This window comes from Micropterus dolomieu, linkage group LG09 (genome assembly GCF_021292245.1).
Source record: "Micropterus dolomieu isolate WLL.071019.BEF.003 ecotype Adirondacks linkage group LG09, ASM2129224v1, whole genome shotgun sequence".
NCBI classification, from domain to species: domain Eukaryota; kingdom Metazoa; phylum Chordata; class Actinopteri; order Centrarchiformes; family Centrarchidae; genus Micropterus; species Micropterus dolomieu.
In genome coordinates this window covers 4,384,578-4,408,345 of record NC_060158.1, presented here as the reverse complement: position 1 = coordinate 4,408,345, position 23,768 = coordinate 4,384,578, and the positions used below count along the sequence as shown (strand labels likewise).

Genomic DNA, 23,768 nt, shown 5'->3' with positions numbered 1-23,768 from the left:
TTATTCTCCATCTCCCCACACAGAGATACTGTGGATATAAAAAATACATATATGTTGTCCTCCCTGGTCTCTCCTTGCGTGCCATCATCCCTTGCTCCCCAATTCAATCTCTCCCCTGACTCGCCCACTCACATGGTGCTGGTGTATTTTCTGCTGAGCACTGCAGTCTCCGGTAGGTGTGGTGTGGTGCGTTCATGGGTGTCCTCCCTCTCTGCTGCTGCTGCTGCTGCTGCTGTAGAGCTTACATAACTCACAGCAACGTGCACAAACAGCACTGGGCGAGAGACGCTGACAGAGATGGCGAAAGAGAGAGGAGAGCGTGATGGAGATGAGAGCTATGAGATAAAGCCATTGAGGTGGTGACAGATTGGAAAGGAGGAACGTGCGTTTAAGGATATGAGATGAGTGTGTGCAGCAAATATTGAGAAACACATTGCTGGTGTCATGCAAACATGACTGACATTCAATACAGCCAATGTGGAAGAAGTATTCAAATCCTTAACATAAAATTAAAATTACTAATACCACTACACAACAAGTAAAAGTCCTGCTTTCACAGCCTTACTTAAGAATTTCAAAAGTATGAAAAGTAAAATTGTGTAGTAAAATACTTCACTATTATATCTGATATATCTGGATTAATGTTACTGCTGCATTTATGTGTATGATGCATTTTACTGCTGTAGATGTTTAAGGTTGCTAATTTTAAATACTTTTTATACTGTTGGGTTCAGCAATGCATCAGGTCATGATATGTTTGTAGAGACAATGCATTTTCCAGCTGATCCAAGAGAAGGTTTAAATTGTTTATTTAGAAGTAGTATAATTTCTTTCTCAATCCATAAAGAAACTCTTTTTCTTTATCAGAAAAATTCAAGTTCATAACCACTAAATTTGGACATACGTGGTTTTCATTGGACAGAGCAGTCAGACAAATGCAGTAAAAAGTAGAATATTTCTCTCTGAAATGAAATGGAGTAGAAATATAAAGTTTCATAGAATGGATACTCAAATTTGTTGACACGTGTTTTGTCTTTAATGTCCCTTTAATGATCTACACGCCATTAGAGTGACCCTACATTACTCTGAATTTGTTTGTAGATAAATGGAAAGATGAAGGGCTTCACATTTATCTGTGAATTTAGAGAAGTTAAAATGAAAACTACTGGAAACAGTAGTAGCCATTGTTTTCTGTGTCTAACACGTGTCAGTCACCTGAACCCATAATTAAAATGTAATATCTTCTTAACAAAACAATACTTTTATAATTAACTACCAACACAAATACAATAAGAACCAAATTTTTCTCATTAATGTTTTGAGGGAAAAAGAAAACAAATACTGAATTTGAACAATATAAATAATTTAAACAATATAATTTCACTATATTTATACATGTTTATATGTATGTATGTATGTTTATATGGCCATATGTGAACCCACAAAATTTTACACTGACTTACAATGTGTCAGTTTGGCTAATGCTAACCCATTAAACTAAGATGTTGCCAATGGTAAATATTAACAGCTAAACATCAGCTTTGTCACTTTGAGTATAGCCTCCTAGTTGGTATGGCTGTCTTGTTAGATTTATTTTAATGTGTCATAGATATTATAATATTACAAAGAACACAATCTAGACCTGCTCTGTATAATAAAGTGGATTTAAATCACTTGTGTAATGAATTTGCACTATATAGATAAAAAATTAATTTAATTGACACAGATATTTAGGTACAGGTGGCATTTATAGACATTCGGGCATGCTAATCAAAATTTTATTGCAGTGGGAATATTAAATGTAATATATCCACAGTGAAAAGACCTGCTGTGAGGCTTTGATGATGTGATCAGGAACAAGAAGAGAAAATGCAGAATATCTGATGTAAAACTGTTGGCAGGCACCCTTTACACTGCTGCTCCACCCTCAGGAGGAACTCTTGAGAAAACTGCAGTATTCTAGGGTGGGGCTTCAAAACAGCAACAAAAAAGAGAGAGAGAGAGAGAGAGAGAGAGAGAGAGAGAGAGAGAGAGAAACCCCCCACAAAACAAATATAGGCCAGTAGAGAAAATCACCCACGCATCAATTCCCTTGACTCTGTGAGTGTGGAAGTTTCTGCATGCTGGCGGCTACTCAGGCATCTTATCTGCTCTTTCTTGTGCTGAGCACCAGTTATACATTTTGCTGATGTGTTTATCCCCTGCAGCTTACAATGAGTGTAAAAACTGAATAAGCATAAATTCGTCGACGTTTGTAATCGACCAGTAGTGAGGGGAACAAGGTTCAGAGCTGCTACGAAGATGGATTGAAATATTCCTGAGTTGCTTAGAAGGATCACGTACGGTAGAAGAGTGCTGAGCAAAGGAGTCAGAGGAAGACAGGGACAAAAAAGCCAGGTGGAGTAAAGTGATTTTGTGGCAGGTTAAAAGCAACACTTTTCTGGGAATTTATGTCTCAGAGGAAGAGACAAAAGGTGACGGGAGACTTGCAAAATAAAGACGTGTGGCGTGTAATGTCTTCAGGAAGGTTTTACATAAACAGAATGTGTTTGAATTCAGGCTATGAGTCAGATAAACACTAGAGGAAAACTATAGAGGAAGTACGACAACAAAACAACATTGATTATACAAAGAAAAAGAGATACTGCCATTGAAAAAATAACTGAGTAGATTCAGGTGGTCTGAATGCTGTTTTAACATGCATGAATAGGCAAATATCTGTGTTGTTAGTCAGGTTACAGTGTTGCATATGCCACAAACGTCTAAGATACAGAAAGAATAGCAAAAAAGAGCAGGAAACATGTAAATATCTTGTGTAGCAGACTTTTTTTCATGATTTTCATGGGTTTAAAGCACGTAAGAACAGAAGGAAAGTTAGAAGAGAGGACAAAATAATTGAAATGTCCTTTACTTTCCTACGTTTACCTCTCGGTATCTGCAGCTCTCACTTTTTGGTTTTCTTTGCCAATTACTGGCATACTTTAACGGAACTGAGTCATTATTACTGAAATTATTTACACCTGCACTTCTTGCTGATAACTTAAAATGTCTGCTGTGAGGACGCTCTAAATCATTGTGCCCTCTAAAATGCAATATCCCAATGGATTTGACCTCAAACGGTACAATATCTGTCTCTCTGTAGGCAGCACAGTATTGTTTTACATTGATAAATGCACGCTAGAGTGAAACACTAATAAACGATGTATCTACAGGAGTTGACACACCCTCTACTCTGAATCTCTGTCTGTCTATCAGTGTATTTGAAAGGACAGCCTCAGTACAGTGACAGGCTAGCAGCGGGCCAGATTTAGCTCCTCGCAGATCGATAAAGTATTCATACAGTACGGAGACGAGGATGGCATAAAAGGTCTTTTTCTGACATATCGTTGCAGTGCTGCGTGCCTAGAATATCAATGAGGAGAAAGAGGGAAAACACCCACAGAGGAAATTAGCATGGATGATAGAGACATGACAATGAGGACGGATCTCCTCATGTTTCAGAGTTTAGGTTCATGTGCTTTGATGGTGTCATGATGATCCAGTAATTTAAAATGCACCATCAAACAGAATTCATACATTTTTAATCTTGTGATGTGGAGCAGTTTAGTCTCTCACAGTGAGATACAAAAGAGAAACAAGTCCTCTCATGTTAATAATTAGAAGTGAAACTGAGAAAGAACTGAGCAGTCACAAGTATTTGTTTTGCACATAAAGCAACAGACTACTGCTCTTTAATTTAAACCCATATCTGAAATCTGGCTTTGAGAGCACATCTGACCTAACTATGTCTTCAAATTACTATATGGTACATGATTGGATTGCACCAGCTATTTGTAAATCCATCACTGATGTTACAAGGTTATTAAATAGCACTATTTATTATAGTGTCAATGCCAACTAACACCTGGCAGCTCAAGAGAATAAAGGTAAGAACCAGCTTGAGTAGTGCAGCTTTTATTTTAGAGATGCATTTACGGAAACATTTACATGTAATTAGACTAAATTTGAACTTAGGAACAGATGGTGCCATACAATATGTGTACGTGTAAAGGTGAGAAAAGAAATTATGTAAGCACGAGAATGGTTCTACCTTGTGCTAACCTACTTAGGTGAATGCTCTTGTGGACGAGCTGTTTTTCAAAGTGTCGAATGGCACCCAGAGATGCATCTTTCCTACATTAGCACTGCAAGATTTTCCGAGCTGACTCTCCTGGGAGAGAATCAAGCAACAACAGTAAACAGTAGCTGTAGAAAGAAGAACTTGCAATGATTGTGAAAGCAATACCAGGGTCTGACTAAATCAAGTATCAGTATTCTGTAGAAAAGACCAGCTGTAATAGTATCTAATAAACTGTTGTGTTACTGAAAGTCACTGGTTTTGAGTTTGTAGCAGCAGTCTTATGTCCTCTTTAACAGTACTGACGTGCTAGCTGATCATTCAGTGCACAAACTGTAACTACATTCTTAGAGTCATAAGGAAACAGCATTTTGACAGCCATAATCCAGTATATTTCTTGATTAAACAGGGTGTTTAAGATGTGACATAAAAAAGGGGAGAGCAAAATCAAATTGGGAATTTATTGGTTTCTGGAGCATCAAGTGAAGATGCACTTCACCTTCTCTTGAAGGAAAAGTAACAGTACATTTCTGATGCAAAGACAATTTGCTTCCTGCGACCTAAGATACAAATGCAACTGCTTCTCTGCAGTAAAGTGCAATGATTGATTTTTAAAAATACTCAAAAATGTACAAGTACACTCACAAAAAAAACTGACTTTGTTACAGCAACAAGAGTAAATGTCATTTGGAATTTCCACCCCTGGCATTGCTGTGTTAATCAAGAGTAACAAGCAAATTGAGAAAGTAATATTATTGTGACTGTGTAGGATGTAAAGAAGCAAAATGTGAAGCAAAATGGCAGAATTCTCAGATATTGCACTGATTTTCACTTGTCTAGCTAACCTGAAGTGATGTAGGTTGTAGTGTTAAAAATATAACCTTCTAGCAAAGAGCTGTTTTGACTTTTAAAGGATAAGAATGGTGTTATGTCTTTTCTTATTGTCATCAAATCCAATAAAAAGACCAAAACAAACTACTTGTCAGTCCGTCTGTAAATACTTTCTGACTTCTCCGCCCTGTTTGTGGCTTTAAGTACTAAGCCCAATGGTCCTTACTGAAGACAAAAATCTTTAAAAACGCGGCTCACAAACATAGTTAAAACATTTTTTAAAAGGTTAACTAATTTCCCACTGTAGTTTTTAGCAAAGGTTACTCAAACAGGAGGAAAAAGTGCATTTATGGGATTATTTTCAGCAGATTAATCCACATTTGGTGCTCTAGTGAGTATTTGGGGCAGCAGGACGGTTTATATGGGATTGTGTCAAGTACAGTGTGTTTTTAATAGTTTTTGGACAATAATAGAGTTCTATGGTACACAATACTAAGGTATATCAAACGGTGGATACACAGACCATAACTGTTAGTAGGATACAGATATAGGACATAGGACAGGAAAAATAGCACAAATCTCGACCAAATGGCAGTTTCCAGTTTGGATGAAAGCAGTGGCAAACAGATGCATAATTTACTCTGTTGCTGAAGACTTTTACTGCAACCTGCTTCCAGAAAGAGCAAAGTAACAGCAGTGTGTGTGTGTGTGTGTGCTTGTCAATGTGTGTGAGACAACCCATCCCTCTGTGGAGAGCTTTGATTTTCACCGTGAATCTGCATGTTGTTCCGTCTCCCCTGACAGGTTGTTCTCTGTGTGTGTGCGCGATGTAAAAATAGATCTTTTTTTTCTCCCTCTTTTTCAATTCAACCTGAAACTGACATAAATTCAACAATATGTATAATAATGCATTTCCAGCAGGATACACAATACGTATTACAAGGTAAAGCAAAACCAACACAGCCTCTTTTCTGTCTCTTTGTGTCTCACAGGATGTCGATCGTCAGCATCGTTGCCAGGGAGATCTTGGACTCCCGGGGAAACCCCACTGTCGAAGTGGACCTTCGCACAGAGAAAGGTGACCGCCGACAAGCCTGTCTGCAAAAATCAGAGGAAGAAATAAGAACATAACGTTCACCATGAGGATGTCTGCTCAGACTCATCATGTCAGAAATTTGCCAAAGAGTGTTAAGAACAGCAGCACACCAACATCTCTGCTGTAATCGTAAATTACTACTGACATCACACGACCTTTATTTGACCTCTGTCAAGATCAATCAATTCTCAGTTAAGGGAGGATTGGGGCTTATAGTCCATGCACAGAATGACACATTAGCCCTGATCCAGAACTGTCGGTTTACAGAAAGCCATCTTGGAGAATTCAGACTTTTTAGCTACTCAAGCATCAATAAAGTTTGCAACGGGAAGAATAGAGAAGATATAAACTCACAGTAACAAAGAACATGATTCCAACAAAGAGAGGAGTCCTGCTTTATAGTCATGCAGGGTTAGATGTGCAAAGTTGGCCACTGTCTCGGGGCTGTGTGTCATTTTGTTTTATTGCAGAGTTGTTCTCTAGATGTTGAAATATGCACCGCTAATATCAACTCTAATCCTCTAGGTTTTACGATGAGCCCTGCATCATTACCTCATCAAGAGGCTCTGACTGTTTACAAATACACACGGTGCATATTCCTAAATAAAATTTTAAGTGAACAAACGGATATGCAACAAACCCTCTGCAGGTAGACTGGTGGTCGACAGTGTGCCCTCATTCAGATAAGAAGGGGACATGTTACATACACAATGCACAAAGAGAGGAGTTTTGGGATGATGGGGGCTAAATAGCGCTGAGCATCATTTGAGTTAAAACTTTTAACGTGCTTTGTGTAATGCATTATATGAATGCCTGACAGACTGTCCGTTGTTCAAACAAATTTCAGAGCAACCCCATTTTGAAACTAACAAAATCAACCTAGCTACTTGTCTTATCAAAAAGAAACCAATAAGCATCATTTCCAATGTAGGCTACTTAGGTGTATTCATTACTCTCTTGTGTGGATGGCCTTGTTGATACGCTATTTGAAAAGATAGCTGACAACAGACCTCTATTACATAGCCAGTTGCTAGGGAAAAAATCAATATATATGTCAATATGTGCTCCTGAGGGGCGCCGGTTAGCTTAGTTGGAAGAGCGTGCACCGCATGTACTAACCCTGAGTCCTTGTTGCAGTAGTTCAAGTCCGACCCATGGCCCTATGCTGCATGTCACCCTCCCTCTGTCTCTTGCATTTCCTGTTTTCTTCAGCCACATTATCCATTTAAGGCAAAATAATATCTGTGTCCTTGAAAATGGTTTCAAATCTATGGCTAGCATTAGCTTGATTCCACAGGCTTGATTCCTAGATTCCTTTGCATGTAACGGTCGCCTCCTCTTTTCATCCTCTGCACTAACCTTCACTGGCCCATGCAAGTATATGCAAACGGTTTTAGTCATATCGAGCTTTGTTTCATCCTTTCGCTGCTTTAATTTCTGTCCAAAGACCACAACTGTCCATGATTACCTTCTGTGTATTGCCATGTATGCATGCTCATAAACAGGGGGTTAATACAGTTGTTTTTGCTGTGTGTGGATTTGTGTGTATGAATAATTAATTGAAAAATGTTGGCAGTCAATATTTTGCTGAGTGGGTTAGCCATGAAAACACTATAAACAGTGTTGTTTACATCAGTTTGAACGTCACACATACTAAACATAGTATTCAATTCTGTATTCAATACAGCAATATAAAAGACATTAGGACATTAAACTACAATAGATTTGTACGTGGAACTCCATTCGTGATCTCTCGGTCCAGTCCAATGCAGAGTCTACAAGTCAAACAAAAATAAATAAGGTTTTGGTCTGACAGTCCATCACTTGCATTTAAAACCTGAATTCTTTCTTTCTCTGTCCGTCTGACATTCAGGTCTGTTCAGGGCTGCAGTTCCCAGCGGAGCATCTACAGGGATCTACGAGGCTCTGGAGCTCAGAGATGGAGACAAGAGCCGCTACAAGGGAAAAGGTAAGACGGATGTATATTTACATTCCTAAAAAAGTTAAAGCTGCAGTATGTGATTTCTGACCACAAGGGGGCCAAGCGTTTCCAAAACATTCATCCAAATACATCCCTGGTGTAACCCGCTGCTACTCCCTCTAGCCTCTGTAACTTACTATATTTTCTTACAGGTGATTTTCTTCAGAGTGTCTTTCTTTGACTTTGGCTTGGTCAAAGCTGTTGTGTAGTGATGGGCCGCTTTTCTGACTCGCTTACCTTCATTTGCTCTTTTTTTCCAGGTGTTTTGAAGGCAGTCGGGCACATCAATGATACCCTGGGACCTGCACTTTTAGCCTCTGTAAGTCACTAAAACTTTCATACAGTATATTTGTCAATAATAATATTTAAGGATACAATGTCGGGTATCCTCTATACATTCTTAGCAGGCCTGAGATTCGAAGAGCTTTAGCTACAAGTCGAACAATAATCAGGGTACAACGTTCTGCCCTACCAGTCAACTTTCAAGTCAAGTTTTGTTGAGAGGTGAATTTTAAAAGATTCAATCAGGGACTTGAAAAGAATCTCAGAAGTTATTTACTGTAATTCAGATTTGATGAAAAGGGATAGAAATTCACTCTTGCCCCTAATGTGTTTTGGATTTTCTGGCTTCAGTGACTGACTAACAGTGAGTGATAAACCCAAACTCCAGGTTTCGTTTTAGAAACCTGTGCGGCACATCGAGGATGTTATGTTCATGTGTCTTCACAGTCTATACAGATTGTATCAGTTAGTGAGGCTGAAAATGCCCGGTTTGGACTTTGAATGTGACAAAAACAACTCTACACTAAGTGATTCAGCCAGTCGATGTGCAGATGATTATCACATCTGGATGGTCTGACAAGAAGCTGTGAGAATAAGATAAAGCCTTTTCAGCTATCAGTTACGGTGAAGCAATGTGTGTGCGTGTGGTGTAGAGATACTGTAAATGAAAGATGATGATAATGTGTCTGTGTGAGAGAAAAAAGTGTGAGTGAGTGAGAGGAAAAGTGAATGAGGTATAACGGATGATATCTGCAGCAGTGCAGTATGTGTAATTTCCTCCAGTAGCAGATGTTTTGCTGGGAAATTAATCTTGGTGATCAGTCAGGCGGGAAAAAACTGCCAAACGGCTCCGAGCTCCTGAACGTCACATCAGAGCACATCAGACAGATGAATCGATCCGGTTGCACTGGTGTGTGCGTGTGTGGTGTCATAGTGATTTTGTGACTTTTTTAGTCAAACAATAGATTAAAAATGTGCTTCACTGGTCACAAAATAGTAAAATTAAAACATTACAAAGCAAATTTAATGATAATAACAATGGAAAATATACAGTAGTTCAAGAAAAAACAGCGCAGGCACCTCGAGGCTGAGTCTGTTTAAAAAAAAAAAACTTTAGTTGAAGTTACTAAACTTTAGTTGAAGTTTCCAAATATGCCTTTTAACTTCAACAAACTGGACTGAAGCTTCAGGTCTCGATTATTACACTTTACACACCTGCTCCCCATTCACATCTGAGACCCTTGTAACACCAACGTGTCACATGTCACATAGAGGAAAAATGGCTATGCGATGTGTTATTTTGAGGGGACAGCAGATTTACACAAGCTGTACACTCACTACTTTACATTGTAGCAAAGTGTAATTTCTTCGGTGTTGTCACATGAAAATGTATAATCAAATATTTTCAACAATGTGAGGAGTGTACTCACTTTTGTTGCCAGAGGTTATGTTTTTTTGAGGGGACAGCCGATTTACACCATTACACAAGCTGTACACTCACTACTTTACATTGTAGCAAAGTGTTATTTCTTCAGTGTTGTCACATGAAAAGATATAAACAAATATTTACAAACATGTGAGGGGTGTACTCAATTTTTTGAGATACTGTAAAACCATGGCTCAGATCAGAGTGAATGTTAAATTGCCTTGTACTTTAGGGTCGTACAGATTTATGTTTTTTAAATGCAAAATAACTCGATCTCTCTCAAAAAGAAAGTCTGCAGTGCCTGGAATTAACACTACTGACATAATCCAATGACAGTATAATAAAGTGACTGTTCATTTAATTGTCTAAATCAAAAAGTAGATTTAGTGTTTTTTAATATGTCATGTTTAATAAAAAATTTATGGAATCATAAAGGTTAATACTTTAACTCTTCTTTTTGTACAACAAATTTACATTTGTACAAAAGTTATTGTTGGTTTTTGTATGATATGTACAATTAAAATGTGGACTGAGGATTCAAAAAAGCAGTCTTTACATCAAAACCCGACCCTAATGACAATAACATATAACCTGACAATAATCAACAACACTGTAAATTGCTCGACCTGTGCATTTATGTATAATTACAGTGTGTTTCTGTATTTGTGTGTGCCTGCAGGGCATCAGCGTGGTGGAGCAGGAGCAGTTGGACAACATGATGATCGAGATGGACGGCACAGAAAACAAATGTGAGTCAAAACTAGACGGATGCACGTCACGATGACTAACTCAACGTCATCAGAGTTTACCAGCCAGCTGGAAATCTCCCCGTTCCAGCAGCTCAGAGTCCACTCATATGAAGTCACACGCCTTTTAAAAAGTGTTTTTACCAAGGTGACCTTGAGTGTTCAGAAAGGCGCCTACAAATAAAATGTATTATCATTATTATTATTATTATTATTATTATTATTATTATTAATTATTATTATAGCTCAGTTTGGGGCCAACGCCATCCTGGGAGTGTCTCTAGCCATCTGTAAGGCCGGTGCAGCAGAGAAAGACGTCCCCCTGTACCGCCACATAGCTGACCTGGCCGGAAACACAGAGCTGGTGCTGCCGGTTCCTGTAAGAGACACAAGTTCACTACACAACATCTACAAACAGTGCTGTGAAATAACAATTTTATTTTATTTTTTTTTTTACAATGGTTCAAATTATTTAGTATAATGAAAATAATACATTTCCTCTTACAGCAAGGTAAAGACAATTCAAGGTAGTTTATGAAGTTAGAAATTGTACATAGGATGTGTAAATATTAATTTCATGTTTGCACTGTAACATAATCCAGAAAAATGACTTTCAGACTCAGGTATTACAGATGTGTTTGTGATGAACCACAAATTTACAATTTACATATGTGCAGGTGCTAAAACATGTTTCTTCTTCTGTCGTCTCATTTCCTCTACCTTCTTCTCCTTGTTTTCTCCTCTGGTTCCCTCCTCTCCTTGTTTCCTTTCCTCTTCAGGCCTTCAATGTGATAAATGGAGGTTCCCATGCAGGCAACAAACTGGCCATGCAGGAGTTCATGGTTCTTCCTGTTGGAGCTGAATCTTTCAAGTAAAAAGTCACCTCCAAAACAATTTTAAAAACAATAATATGAAGTATTTATATTTTGCTTTTATCTAAGATGAGGCATCAAACCCCAAAATGTCTGGGAAACTGTGATTCTTTTGATAACCAAATACATTATGGGAAAATTTTCCAATTTTGATTCTTTCCCTCCTGCTGATGTTGGTCCTTACTACCCCGTCTTTCCACTAATCTCTTCCTTCCTTCCTTCCCTCCGTCTCTCAGGGAGGCTTTGAGGATAGGATCGGAGCTGTACCACACACTGAAGGGGGTGATCCAGGAGAAATACGGCCAGGATGCCACTAATGTGGGAGACGAGGGGGGATTTGCTCCCAACATCCTGGAGAACAGTGAAGGTGAGGAAGAGGATCCTCTATCAGTGTTAAATATCACCAGTGATGTTCTGCACAGTTAATTTTGTGATGGATTATAATTTACACTTTATTTGAAACTCTTTAACCTTTTGCCTCGTTCTCTTCGGTTCCTTCATTTAGCAAAATACCTTTTGACAAAACCCAGACAACAGGTTACTAAACATGCTGTGAATATAAGTCAAAATATAAATTCAATGATTTATTTCCCAGTAAACATGTGGAGGAGGTTGCATTAGTTTTCCAAGTCTAAGTGGCATCAATCTGCCTGAGAGGCAAAGTACGTGGCAAAAAATAAATGCGATGGATCATTATTTTCATCTATTATTTACTTACCTTACATTTATTCATGTCTCCATCTCTTCTCCCACTCCTCAGCTCTGGACCTGCTGCAGACAGCCATAGAGAAGGCCGGCTTCACGGACAAGGTGGTTGTCGGGATGGACGTGGCCGCCTCAGAGTTTTACCGCGATGGGAAATACGACCTGGACTTCAAATCCCCACCAGATTCAGAGAGACACATCACTGGAGAGGAGCTGGCTGACATCTACCAGGGCTTTGTCAACAACTACCCAGGTGGACTATAGTTATTGTTTGTTGATCTCCAGCCAGACACAAAATATTCTTTGTTAACTTTTTAACATGTCCTCCCTCCTTGCCAGTGGTGTCTATTGAGGACCCGTTCGACCAGGACGACTGGGAGGCCTGGTCCCGTCTGACAGCCCAGGTGGGGATCCAGGTTGTGGGGGACGACCTGACCGTGACCAACCCTAAGAGGATAGAGAAAGCTGCTGAGGAGCGAGCATGCAACTGCCTGCTGCTCAAAGTCAACCAGATCGGCACCGTCACTGAGGCCATACAGGCGTACGTCTGCTTTATTTAGATGTTAACAAGATTTTTAGATGCAAGTATAATGTTTATGATGTAAGAGTGGGCAACTGACTATCAAATCTCAGATGTCAGAGAAGTTAAAACCAAGACCAAATTGGAAATTAATTTATTAAACTTTTTAATCATGATGGACAGCACAAATGAACAGCAATGTTAAGGTGTAATCCAAACACACACTGCTGCTCTCTTCTCAGAAGGAAAAAGAAACTGATATGGCCGCCTCAGGCAGACTGATGAACTTCCACTGACCAAAGAAGGTCATTCATCTTGGCTGGGATGACAGAGGGGCCCATAGGGAGAAAGATAGAAAGACCCAGCTGTACTGCTATCAGTCACACATGTGGAAACACACTCACACACACACACGCACGCACAAGCAGTCAGCATGCTGTCAGTCACATCACTCATTACCTGTCAGCCATGTTGACCTTGTGTCAGGGATGAGGATCGGCAAACAGACTTTTACAGGAGATACATGAAGGACAAGAAGTGACAAGAGGTTTATAGTATATATATTAGCTGTCAATCAAATATACTGATGCAGCTGACAGTGACTGTTGTGTACATGTATATCATATAATGGTTGATTTCTTTGTAGAGAGAGTGTGCGCTCCAGTCTTGAATGTGTGTGTTTGTGTGTGTGTGTGTGTGTGTGTCATCAATCTCAGACTTAACAAAACATCACTCAGGGTTATGAGGCTATAAGTCATGACAGTGTATCTGGATTATGGCAGGAGGGGAGGAAGAAGGATGAAATCGTAGAAATGGAGGTGATGGCAATAAAGGTGATGTATCGTGTTCGCCACATGAAGAGCTTCCTGCGTTGTTAATCTGATATATTCTTCTAATAGCTCTGCAGGGTTTGTTAAATTTTTTAAAACCTCAAATTTGACCCCAGGGAAAATGAACGGCGTCTTCATTTTCACGACGTGAGCAGGTTAACATGTCAGATGAGCTGTAGTTACAAATAAATCATGATCAGATTAATGAACTCTCAGAACGATAATGTGAATCTGCACTCCTCATTGTTAACTCAACTCCCAGTACGCCCACCGTTCTGGGAATCAAACACTGGACTCAACAGATGTGGTGCTAAAGGTTGCGTTATGTGACCTACAAAATAATTTTTTGATTCCTAAATGTATGTGGATGCGGCTTTATCTTAGCGTGCACATGGATTATATCTAGGTGCAGCAATAGATTTTAGGAGATGGAGGTCATTTGGAGCAAACAAACAAATCAGTGAATGGTGCGGCTCTCTCTCTGTTTAGCTTAGAGCTCCACTGCAACGTATCTGCTCATTGATCGTGGGTCAAGCGCTTGAGTCAAGTTTTCAAACTGTGGATACTAAGAGGATGTTGTATTTGAAGAATTTCAGCTTTTGCTATCAAACTGAATAGTTGTTCCTCAGTCTGTCAAACTCAGTAGGCCTTAGTTTTACTGTGTTGACGAAGCTCTGAATGTAAAAGGGAGAGATTAGAGATTGTTTTTGTCATGCATGTGAGACACAACCAAAAGCAAGGAAATGCTTTCAGGCTTACAGGCACATTGTGATGTGTTCTTTACTGTTTACATATACTATCTTAATATTTTCTGTCATTGCAGCTCTACAGTGTTGACATCAGGAAGTCGTATTTGTTCTGTGACTGTTTTGTGGGAATGTTAAGAATGTAGAAGTTAAACTGTCTGCCTTTTTTCTTTGTCTCTCAGGTGTAAACTGGCTCAGGCCAATGGTTGGGGTGTGATGGTCAGCCATCGTTCAGGAGAGACAGAGGACACCTTCATCGCTGACCTGGTGGTGGGCCTCTGTACTGGACAGGTACACACACACACTATTTAAGGACTTCATATTGACCTATATTTTCTATCTGGAGGTTTACCCGAACCCTAACTGTAACCACTACATGCATATGGGTGCGAAAAGTAAAATTTGAGCTTCCCAACATAAAAGAAAATACTGTTCATCACTTAGTGACATTTGCATAATTAAACATTTCACAGGTCAGTATAGTGTCGTAAACAAAGTGGCGTTTGGTTTATAATTTTCACGGTCTCTTTGTGTTGCAGATTAAGACTGGCGCTCCCTGCAGATCTGAGAGGCTGGCCAAGTACAACCAACTCATGAGGTCAGTGCGCCACAGAGATAATCCCTCTCCAGTAACACACACAAACATCACAACACATTATGCCCGACTCGTTCAAGAGCACAACAAAGAAGGGAAGTCCACACAACAATTTTAATAAACAAGTAATTTATTAAGGATAAATCAACATAAGCAAACTAGGATGTGTGAAGTCAGTTATGAAGCATGAGTGTTGGTGCTATGAAACTGCAGATGCTATCCTAAACTACCTGTAACATAAACAAAGGATAAACTAAATACAATCAAACCAAGTTGGGTTCCTGAAAGGCACCATTCTTCCAGGAGTTGATGTTTTTTTTCCTAGAATGGCAAAGACATGACCCGCCCTACTCTGCCTCTGATTGGCTTACTCTGCCTCTGATTGGCTTACTGTGTTTCTTCTTGGCTTATTCTTATATTCTTACCTTAACATTAACCAATCTCATGCCTCTTGCCTAAATCTAACCAACCCAACCAACGAAGTCAATGAGAAATAGCCAATCAGAGACCCCTTATTGGGACGGCATTTTGATCAAAAACATGTTTAAAAAGGCATTTGTAAATAGAATAAACTGGACTTGATTGAAGATATTTGAAGACGTTTCGTCCATCATCTGACAGAGTTCTTCAGTTATAACTGACCTGAAGGGAAACTCAGCTATTTAACCTCCGTGGGGTCGTTTGTCAAGATGACTGATACCGCTGGTTTGTTAGTGCTCCTTGCTGTTGTAACGACGTCGTTATGGTCTTTGGAGTAACCCGAGGCCAAGTCTGAACGACCATCATTGGTATCTTCACCTGAGGCCAAAAGAGAACGTTTGTTTAGTTTCCTGGGAAGTGATGAAAGGACAGCATTGTAAGGGGGCATAAGTGATGTTGCAGACCGCCTCCCCTGTTAAGCAACAGTTTCTCAACCCTGGTGTAGATGGCTTCCTTGACACCTCTTTCAAAACATCCATCTTCTCTGTCTAAATTGTGCACCTGGTGGTCGTTAAACGAGTGTCCTTTGTCCTTCACATGTAGGTAAACTGCGGACCCTGAGCTTTTATGGACAACACGTGCAGTGGATCCATCAAAAAGTACTGACATGCAGTGTAGTGCATTTAGTACATGGCTGCACCTTTCCATCAAATGTAAAGATTCTACATGTTGTGGATCCCTTTATAGGCATTTCCTCAAAACATTTTGGATGTCCACTAGCATTTAAAACAAAATTCTGTGGGTTTGAACAATGTTTGGATTCACATCATCAGCAAGGTTTGAGGGTTAAATAAAGACAGAAATACTCAAAATCTGAACATTTTGTGTATTACATTATATAGAAATAAAGGAGAATAAAAAATGCCGCCCTTAACAGTTAAGTGAATAAGCCCCTCTCTTGGAAAAGAGGGAAACACTGAAACTTTTGGGGAAAACATGGAGAAAATGTAATTCTTTTTTAAAATATGTGCAGCGCTTCCTTGAAAGATATTCTCCGTCTCCTTCGATCTGATTGAACAAGCGCTCCAATGTCCAGTTGGTTTAAGAGAGGCGGCGGGAACGAACTCTCATTCAGGAATTATAGATTCTTTATATTCTTATTTATATGATGGCATGGCAAAATAAAACAAGCAGCAGAAAAGGAGGGACTGCACAAAAAAAATTCATCTTTGGAAGTCTGGTCCAATCCCACTTTTTCTAAAAACCCACGGGGAGGCACAAACTTTGGCAGGTGGCCTTATATGCCCATGACCACTCCCACCTCTCAGGTGCAACGAGTTGCATTGATAGCACCCCCAGGGACAGCACAGTAATCAAAAATAAGTAAATTCTGGGAGGAAAGTCCCACATGAAAGCAGTGTGTTTGATTTGGAGCAAGTTTATTAAATATTATATATATTAAGTTCTGCCATAGGAACCATTTCACCAATGAGAGGTTGAACATATTCTTCTCTCATATTCTTTTGTTGTGGGTAAAATGGAGCAGAATTTAATTTAAAATGTTTTTTTTTTTTTTAAAGGGACCTGCACAGATTTGCTTTTCTCTTTTTTTCCCTTCTTTTTACCTAATTTTAACCTAATACTTCATGAGTACTCTCTGGTAGTAGTTTCACTGTTTTCAACACATTTCAAAAGCCAATTGGTGATAATTTTTATCTTACTTTATCTTTACATTTGTATTATATTATCATTTCACCTGCTTGCTAATTGTTTCCCCTCATAACAAGATTTTATATAAACATTAAATCCAGGTTGAAAACTTTGTCTTTAACTTGTTAAACCTGTAAACCAAAGAAACGTTTCTGTTTATACTTCATATTTTCAGCATTTATTTACTTAGTTCTATACGTTCTCTGTATCTTCATTTGTCTCCCAATCTGGCTTCAACTCTGCTATAACAGAGCTCCCCAGGTGTCCGCTCTCTCTTAGCGCGTAGCGTCATAGAGCTAATTGACGTGACAGGCGATAGCAGCGCCGGTGTCACCCCATGTGTCCAAGCCAGTCAGCAGTGGGAGCAGGGGGAGGAAGAGCGGAGACGGGGGAGGTTGGATCGGCTCAGCGTTGTAATCCCATCGGACTGCTGAGGAGACGCAGGAGAGTTGGAGGGTGGAGAGACTTACAGGAGCCTTAACCAGCGATAAACACTAATCAGTGCAGTGAAGCATGTACAGTTCACACACATGCACACCAGAGAAATTTGTTATTTATACTGTAGCAAGTTTTCATACAGTGGCAGATGTGGAGACGATATTTGTACTTTCATAAATTTGAGGGACTTGCAAGAGACAAATCAAAAGTCAAAATCAAAGCAGGAGAGGCCAAGATAGTGTAACTCAATGGTGTCTTTTTATTAGACCGTCTGTCCCAGGTAAAGTCAGGTCACAATGAAAACCAATAATGCAAAGTTTGTTTTCATTTAGGCCTTAAAAATCTTCCATAGAATATGTTGTCTTCTGCCACAAACTGCTGCTTGCTAGACCACCAAATGTGTATTATTCCACTCAAATTATTGCAAATAGTTCCCAACAACAGTCCATCACCATTTCCTCCTGATTTTTAACTAAAAGCTAAAGTGACCAGCTGTGTTAGCCCTTTTTAAAAATGTCTTTAGGAGGAACCTTCTAACACATTGTTGATTTTGGTCTTTTCATGGGATTTGGGGACATTAACATGCCGTGTTTTCATATATAGATTTTTGTTTGTTTTTACAGTGTTAAATAAATTCTCTCTACTATGTTCTTCTCTTATCTCTGCAGGATTGAGGAAGAACTCGGAGACCAGGCTCGCTTTGCAGGCCATAACTTCAGGAACCCCAGTGTCCTGTGAAACTGACAGACTGACGAATGACACACACTCACACACACACACACACACACACACACACACACACACACACACACACACACACGTAAACTGACAGATACAACAAACATGGAACAAGCCATGTACAAAGAAGGATCACACAGATTCATGAAAACACTCAAGAGCAAAAGAGCCAAGCAAAAATAAATAAATAAATTATGCACTGGACTTATAAGTTAAGAGATGATGCTGTATGCACACACACTAACACGCATATAGATATGCAGATGCAACACACGCTCACGCACATGCAGGGGAAAACCATAAAAATATTAAATTTATAAGCCAGACATGCACTGTTACTGTAGTTTCAAAGGAATAGTTCATGTACAGCCAGAGGACAGACCTGCAAAAATAAAGACTATTATTGTAAAAACAGAGAGATAAATAAGTAGAGATATTATAGACTAATGTAGACCGAAGCACGCAACTGAAAGAGAGGAAAAAATGAAAACCTTCTACACCAAAAGAGGACGATGCATTTGCAGAAAGAAACACAAAACAGCGGTTTCAGGGACTGAGTGAAAAAACTAAACTACACAAACACCTGCACTTACACACTCAGTTGTGTCACACTCTCACCTGGACTCTGAAGTACCTGCACTCCAACCACTTCTGTCCTCCTCCTCCCTCGTTTTGTCTCCCTTTTCTTCTTCTTCTTGTGTCTATTTCTCAGTTACAACCCCTCTTTATCTTCCCATCCTGATGTGATCCTGATTATTTGTCCTTTATGCTTGAAGTCCCGCCTTTCTCCTATAGAAAAAGAAAAAAAAATCAAAACCCTTAGTCCATTTGTTCCTTCTGTTCTTCCTGAATGTCCATAGAATAGCTGTGTTGAAAAAGAAAGAGAATAAAAAAAACAACAGAACGCTTGTCATTGAAAATAATGTGAAAATATGTGAAATAAAAAGATGTATTTACAATTTCAATCACAATTAAAACGTTTTTGTCTTTTTTGTGTCTGTGTTTCTTGGTCAGTTCAGTTTTTTCAGAAACTGGAAATGGTTTAAAATTGCAAGTGCAGTAATCACAACATATACAGGTGCTGGTCATATAATTTGAATCATCAAAAAGTTGATTTATTTCAGTAATTCCATTCAAAAAGTGAAACTTGGATATTATATTCATTCATTACACACAGACTGATATATTTCAAATGTTTATTTCATTTAATTGTGATGATTGAAACTAACAACTAATGAAAATCCCAAAATCAGTATCTCTGAAAATTAGAATATTACTTAAGACCAATACAAAAAAAGGATTTTTAGAAATGTTGGCCAACTGAAAAGTATGAACATGTACAGCACTCAATACTTAGTCGGGGCTCCTTTTGCCTGAATTACTGCAGCAATGCGGCGTGGCATCAGTCTGTGGCACTGCTCAGGTGTTATGAGAGCCCAGGTTGCTCTGATAGTGGCCTTCAGCTCTTCTGCATTGTTGGATCTGGCGTATCGCATCTTCCTCTTCACAATACCCCATAGATTTTCTATAGGGTTAAGGTCAGGCCAGTTTGCTGGCCAATTAAGAACAGGGATACCATGGTAAACCAGGTACTGGTAGCTTTGGCACTGTGTGCAGGTGCCAAGTCCTGTTGGGAAATGAAATCTGCATCTCCATAAAGTTGGTCAGCAGCAGGAAGCATGAAGTGCTCTAAAACTTCCTGGTAGACCGCTGCGTTGACCTTGGACCTCAGAAAACACAGTGGACCAACACCAGCAGATGACATGGCACCCCAAACCATCACTGACTGTTGAAACTTTACACTGGACTTCAAGCAACGTGGATTCTGTGCCTCTCCTCTCTTCCTCCAGACCTTGATTTCCAAAGGAAATGCAAAATTTACTTTCATCAGAGAACATAACTTTGGACCACTCAGCAGCAGTCCAGTCCTTTTTGTCTTTAGCCCAGGCGAGACGCTTCTGACTCTGTGTCTCTTTCAAGAGTGGCTTGACACAAGGAATGCGACAGCTGAAACCCATGTCTTGCATACGTCTGTGCGTGGTGGTTCTTGAAGCACTGACTCCAGCTGCAGTCCACTTTTGTGAATCACATTTTTGAATGGGTTTTGTTTCACAATCCTCTCCAGGGTGCGGTTATCCCTATTGCTTGTCCACTTTTTTCTACCACATCTTTTCCTTCCCTTCACCTCTCTATTAATGTGCTTGGACACAGAGCTCTGTGAAGAGCCAGCCTCTTTAGCAATGACCTTTTGTGTCTTGCCCTCCTTGTGCAAGGTGTCAATGGTCGTCTTTTGGACAGCTGTCAAGTCAGCAGTCTTCCCCATGATTGTGTAGCATACAGAACTAGACTGAGAGACCATTTAAAGGCCTTTGCAGGTGTTTTGAGTTAATTAGCTGATTAGAGTGTGGCACCAGGTGTCTTCAATATTGAACCTTTTCACAATATTCTAATTTTATGAGATACTGATTTTGGGGTTTTCATTAGTTGTCAGTTATAATCATCAAAATTAAAAGGAATGAACACTTGAAATATATCAGTCTGTGTGGAATGAATGTATACATTATACAAGTTTCACTTTTTGAATGGAATTACTGAAATAAATCAACTTTTTGATGATATTCTAATTACATGACCAGCACCTGTAATCTGGTAACTTTTCGTATGAGAAAAAATGTGTCTTAAGAGTTTCAGAATCTCAGAAATACTGAAAAATTACTGGTGGACCGAGGATTTGTGATGTACTGAGGTTATCTGTGACCAACTTCACTGCTCCACAGCACCAACATCATTCCTTTACTTTTTCCACGTTTACAGATGTGCACCAACGAGCGCACTGTGCTCAAGATTAACAGTACACAAGATAAAACCTGTTGGTCCCGCTATATCCGCTGGGTCGTGCCAATATTGGGCTAATGTCATGTCGTCCAGTCTGATGAAGGTGACACAAGGTAAAATATATAAACAGCAAATAAACACAAAGTGTTTTGCAAATTTTATTTATTTATTCATTCACTTCATACATTGGTCACATCCTCCTCATGAATGCGATGGACACATGCTGCCCAGTGTGAAACATTTAGTAGCAATGTGCAAAAGCTTTAGTGCCTATTGGTGACAACTTCACAATAAAAGTCCTTTACTCCTCAAGCCTGAGTACCAGCAGATCAATTATATGCATATATGTAAATTTTACAAGTATATTATATATTTAAGTACATTATGTCTAGAGCTTTTATTGTCTAGGGACCTGAAGTAACAGTTTTGCATTGGAGTGTGAGAGAGTGCATCATTAATACAACATTACAAGACTGTTATCAGTCTGTTAGCAAACACAGAAAACAACCTGGGCTGACTGATCTTCTGCGGAAAAAATATCTATAAATAACAGCAGAGCAGGATGAGAACCGCTGAAGCTTTACTGATACCAACGTTTCGTATCGTTCACATACTTGAACATCAGCACAGATTTCTGTAGTGAGGAGATGAATGAAACACAGTTTCACCTCTTTCACCTCTCAAAAAGTAAAACATGAAAACAGTCACAGAAAAATAGACACACACTATCCAATTTCTCCTGAAGCTGAAATTATTTGCTCTGTAAAATAGGACATTAAATCAGCTGAAAACATGAAGACCGACTGTAAACTTTCACGATGTTTACAGCCTTTTTGATGCCTTCTAAATCCTTGCAGTCAACACAGACAATCAAGTTGACAGATATTTGATAGTGTAACCCAACAGTTAGGAACAGGGGGAAAAATATAGTAGTTTGACTGCATACTGTGATTTTACAAATAAAAGAGCTAAATTCCCAGAAATTCCCAGATATTTACTTTATCACCCTCTATTTAAGTCATTCAATATATATTAAAAAAAAACAACAAAACTTTGTCTAAATCGGCACGCCTGTCTGTGGATCAGTCAGCGCAGTTTGCAGACGCATGGTGACAATCTAAAGGGCAGGGTGTTTTTCATAGGTCCAGATGGAGGCACTGCATGTGTCCCTTATGCGCGTGCGTTGATGATGTCGACAAACTCTGGTTTCAGAGAGGCCCCGCCCACCAGGAAGCCGTCGACGTCGCTCTGAGACGCCAGCTCTCTGCAGTTAGCTCCTGTTACTGAACCTGGCAGATGGACAGAGAGAAAACAGGTGATAGGTTAGTAAAAAATACACAACCAGGGGACAAGTCCCATATAGTTGATGTAATATCTAAAATCATGCAGCTAACTTAGTGGTCCTAGTAGCGGACAATGGAAGAGGACTCAGCAGCCTCCCAGTGCATCAAACACAGCCTCTGAGACTGACAGGGAATGCAGTACAAAGTTGGTTTACAGCAACTCTGGCCAGGAGTCCAACTCCAGGGATGACAAAGACACAGCGGGTTCAGACGGGGACAGGAGAGGCGTCAAGCGAGAGAGGAGCAAGAGGAGGTCGGGCATCAGAGAGGCAGCGACGGCGAGTAGAGCCAGAATATTTTCATACAAAATTAAGGTTTTATCAAACCAGAGTTTGACTGTTAGAACGGTGGAAAGCCCACTCACCAAAACCACTATGGTTATAGTTTAATCTTGTTTCTGTTGAGTCTGAGATGTGTTTTACGATGACTTAACAGAGAAACTTGAATTAAGAAGGTGCATTTGTATTTTTTCAGTTAGATAAGTAAAATAGGAGTATACATTATTTTGTTGATTTATTCAATTAAAATTAAGAGAGCTTGGGTAGCAAACTCGACACTCGCAAACATCTCCCAGCTAAAAGTAAGGGGGGACTGGATCAGACCATCGCCTCTTGAGGTACAAAGTGGTACTATGAGCTGAGGCTAGCTGGTTAGCATGCTAACTTCAATGGATATCACTGCAACACAACACATAGACATATTTGTCTTTCTTTCCTACATCATTTTAATGTCAAAAATGTTACAATCATGCACACAGGGGCTTTAAAGGTAAAACCGCACAGACTCTACATCCCAAAATCTTCACTGACCTCCATAGATGATGCGCACAGTGTCGGCTACTTCATCTGAGACGTTGCCTCTGAGCCACGCCCTCAGCTTTTCATGGACCTCCTGAGCCTGGACACACACACACACACACACACACACACACACATTGTAGATGATCAAATAAAACAATGTTTTTCATTCTTGTATGACCAAAACACATTTTAAACAATTGTCTCTTTCCTTCACTGGTGAGATAAAAGGTGCAAACACTTAACAGTTTGCACTGAACTCTTACAGTCGGTTACTAAAAATATTTTTTTATATTAAAAACAATTGCAGTGAGTGAGCAGAGGAAGAAGTCAGTGTTACCTGTTCAGGTGAAGCTGTCTTGCCTGTGCCGATGGCCCACACAGGTTCATATGCCAGCACCACCTTCCCCCAGTCCTTCACGTTCTCTGCGACACAACAACATGCCTCCAGCAGTCAACAACTGTAAACTTTTCATGAACAATTTTTATAAACCAGGAAGGATTTCCCAATATTTAACATAATGATGTTTCCATGCAAGCACTGATACTGACGTGAAATAGCCTAAAACACAGAGCAACTCTTTCACAGAACAACGGAAGAGAAACATTTATACTAAACAGCTGATATGATGAGGTCTGCAGTGAGTCTCCAGTACTTTCCCCTGTTAAGAGTTTCCGAGGGAAGACATTTAAATTGATTATTTGCCGCACAATAACAGAGTAAGAACCAACTTTAAGGC

General features: G+C 39.5%; 2 protein-coding genes across 4 annotated transcripts in view; one reads left to right on the top strand and one right to left on the bottom strand.

The window, feature by feature from the left end:
- The first annotated feature begins 5,941 nt into the window (after positions 1 to 5,941).
- LOC123976451 (gamma-enolase) lies at positions 5,942 to 18,942 on the top strand. Of its 2 annotated transcripts, XM_046058643.1 has the most exons (12): positions 5,942 to 6,026; positions 7,918 to 8,013; positions 8,286 to 8,344; positions 10,413 to 10,482; positions 10,725 to 10,858; positions 11,259 to 11,350; positions 11,588 to 11,718; positions 12,112 to 12,309; positions 12,396 to 12,597; positions 14,335 to 14,443; positions 14,692 to 14,750; positions 17,984 to 18,942. In XM_046058643.1, exons 1-12 carry the CDS (start codon positions 5,942 to 5,944, stop codon positions 18,051 to 18,053), a joined length of 1,305 nt encoding a protein of 434 aa, XP_045914599.1. In that variant the 3' UTR covers positions 18,054 to 18,942. The 2 variants fall into 2 exon arrangements, with proteins under 2 accessions (XP_045914599.1, XP_045914600.1); XM_046058644.1 differs by lacking the exons at positions 8,286 to 8,344; positions 10,413 to 10,482.
- A 2,091-nt stretch (positions 18,943 to 21,033) lies between these two features.
- tpi1a (triosephosphate isomerase 1a) overlaps positions 21,034 to 23,768 on the bottom strand; it is a 7,251-nt gene continuing 4,516 nt past the window's right edge. For both annotated transcript variants that reach the window (XM_046059589.1, XM_046059590.1), the window contains 2 exons: positions 23,041 to 23,128; positions 21,034 to 22,177 (listed from right to left, as the gene is read on the bottom strand). In XM_046059589.1, the coding sequence (XP_045915545.1) occupies positions 22,059 to 22,177; positions 23,041 to 23,128 (207 nt within the window). In that variant the 3' untranslated portion in view covers positions 21,034 to 22,058. The remainder of the gene's footprint in view (positions 22,178 to 23,040; positions 23,129 to 23,768) is intronic.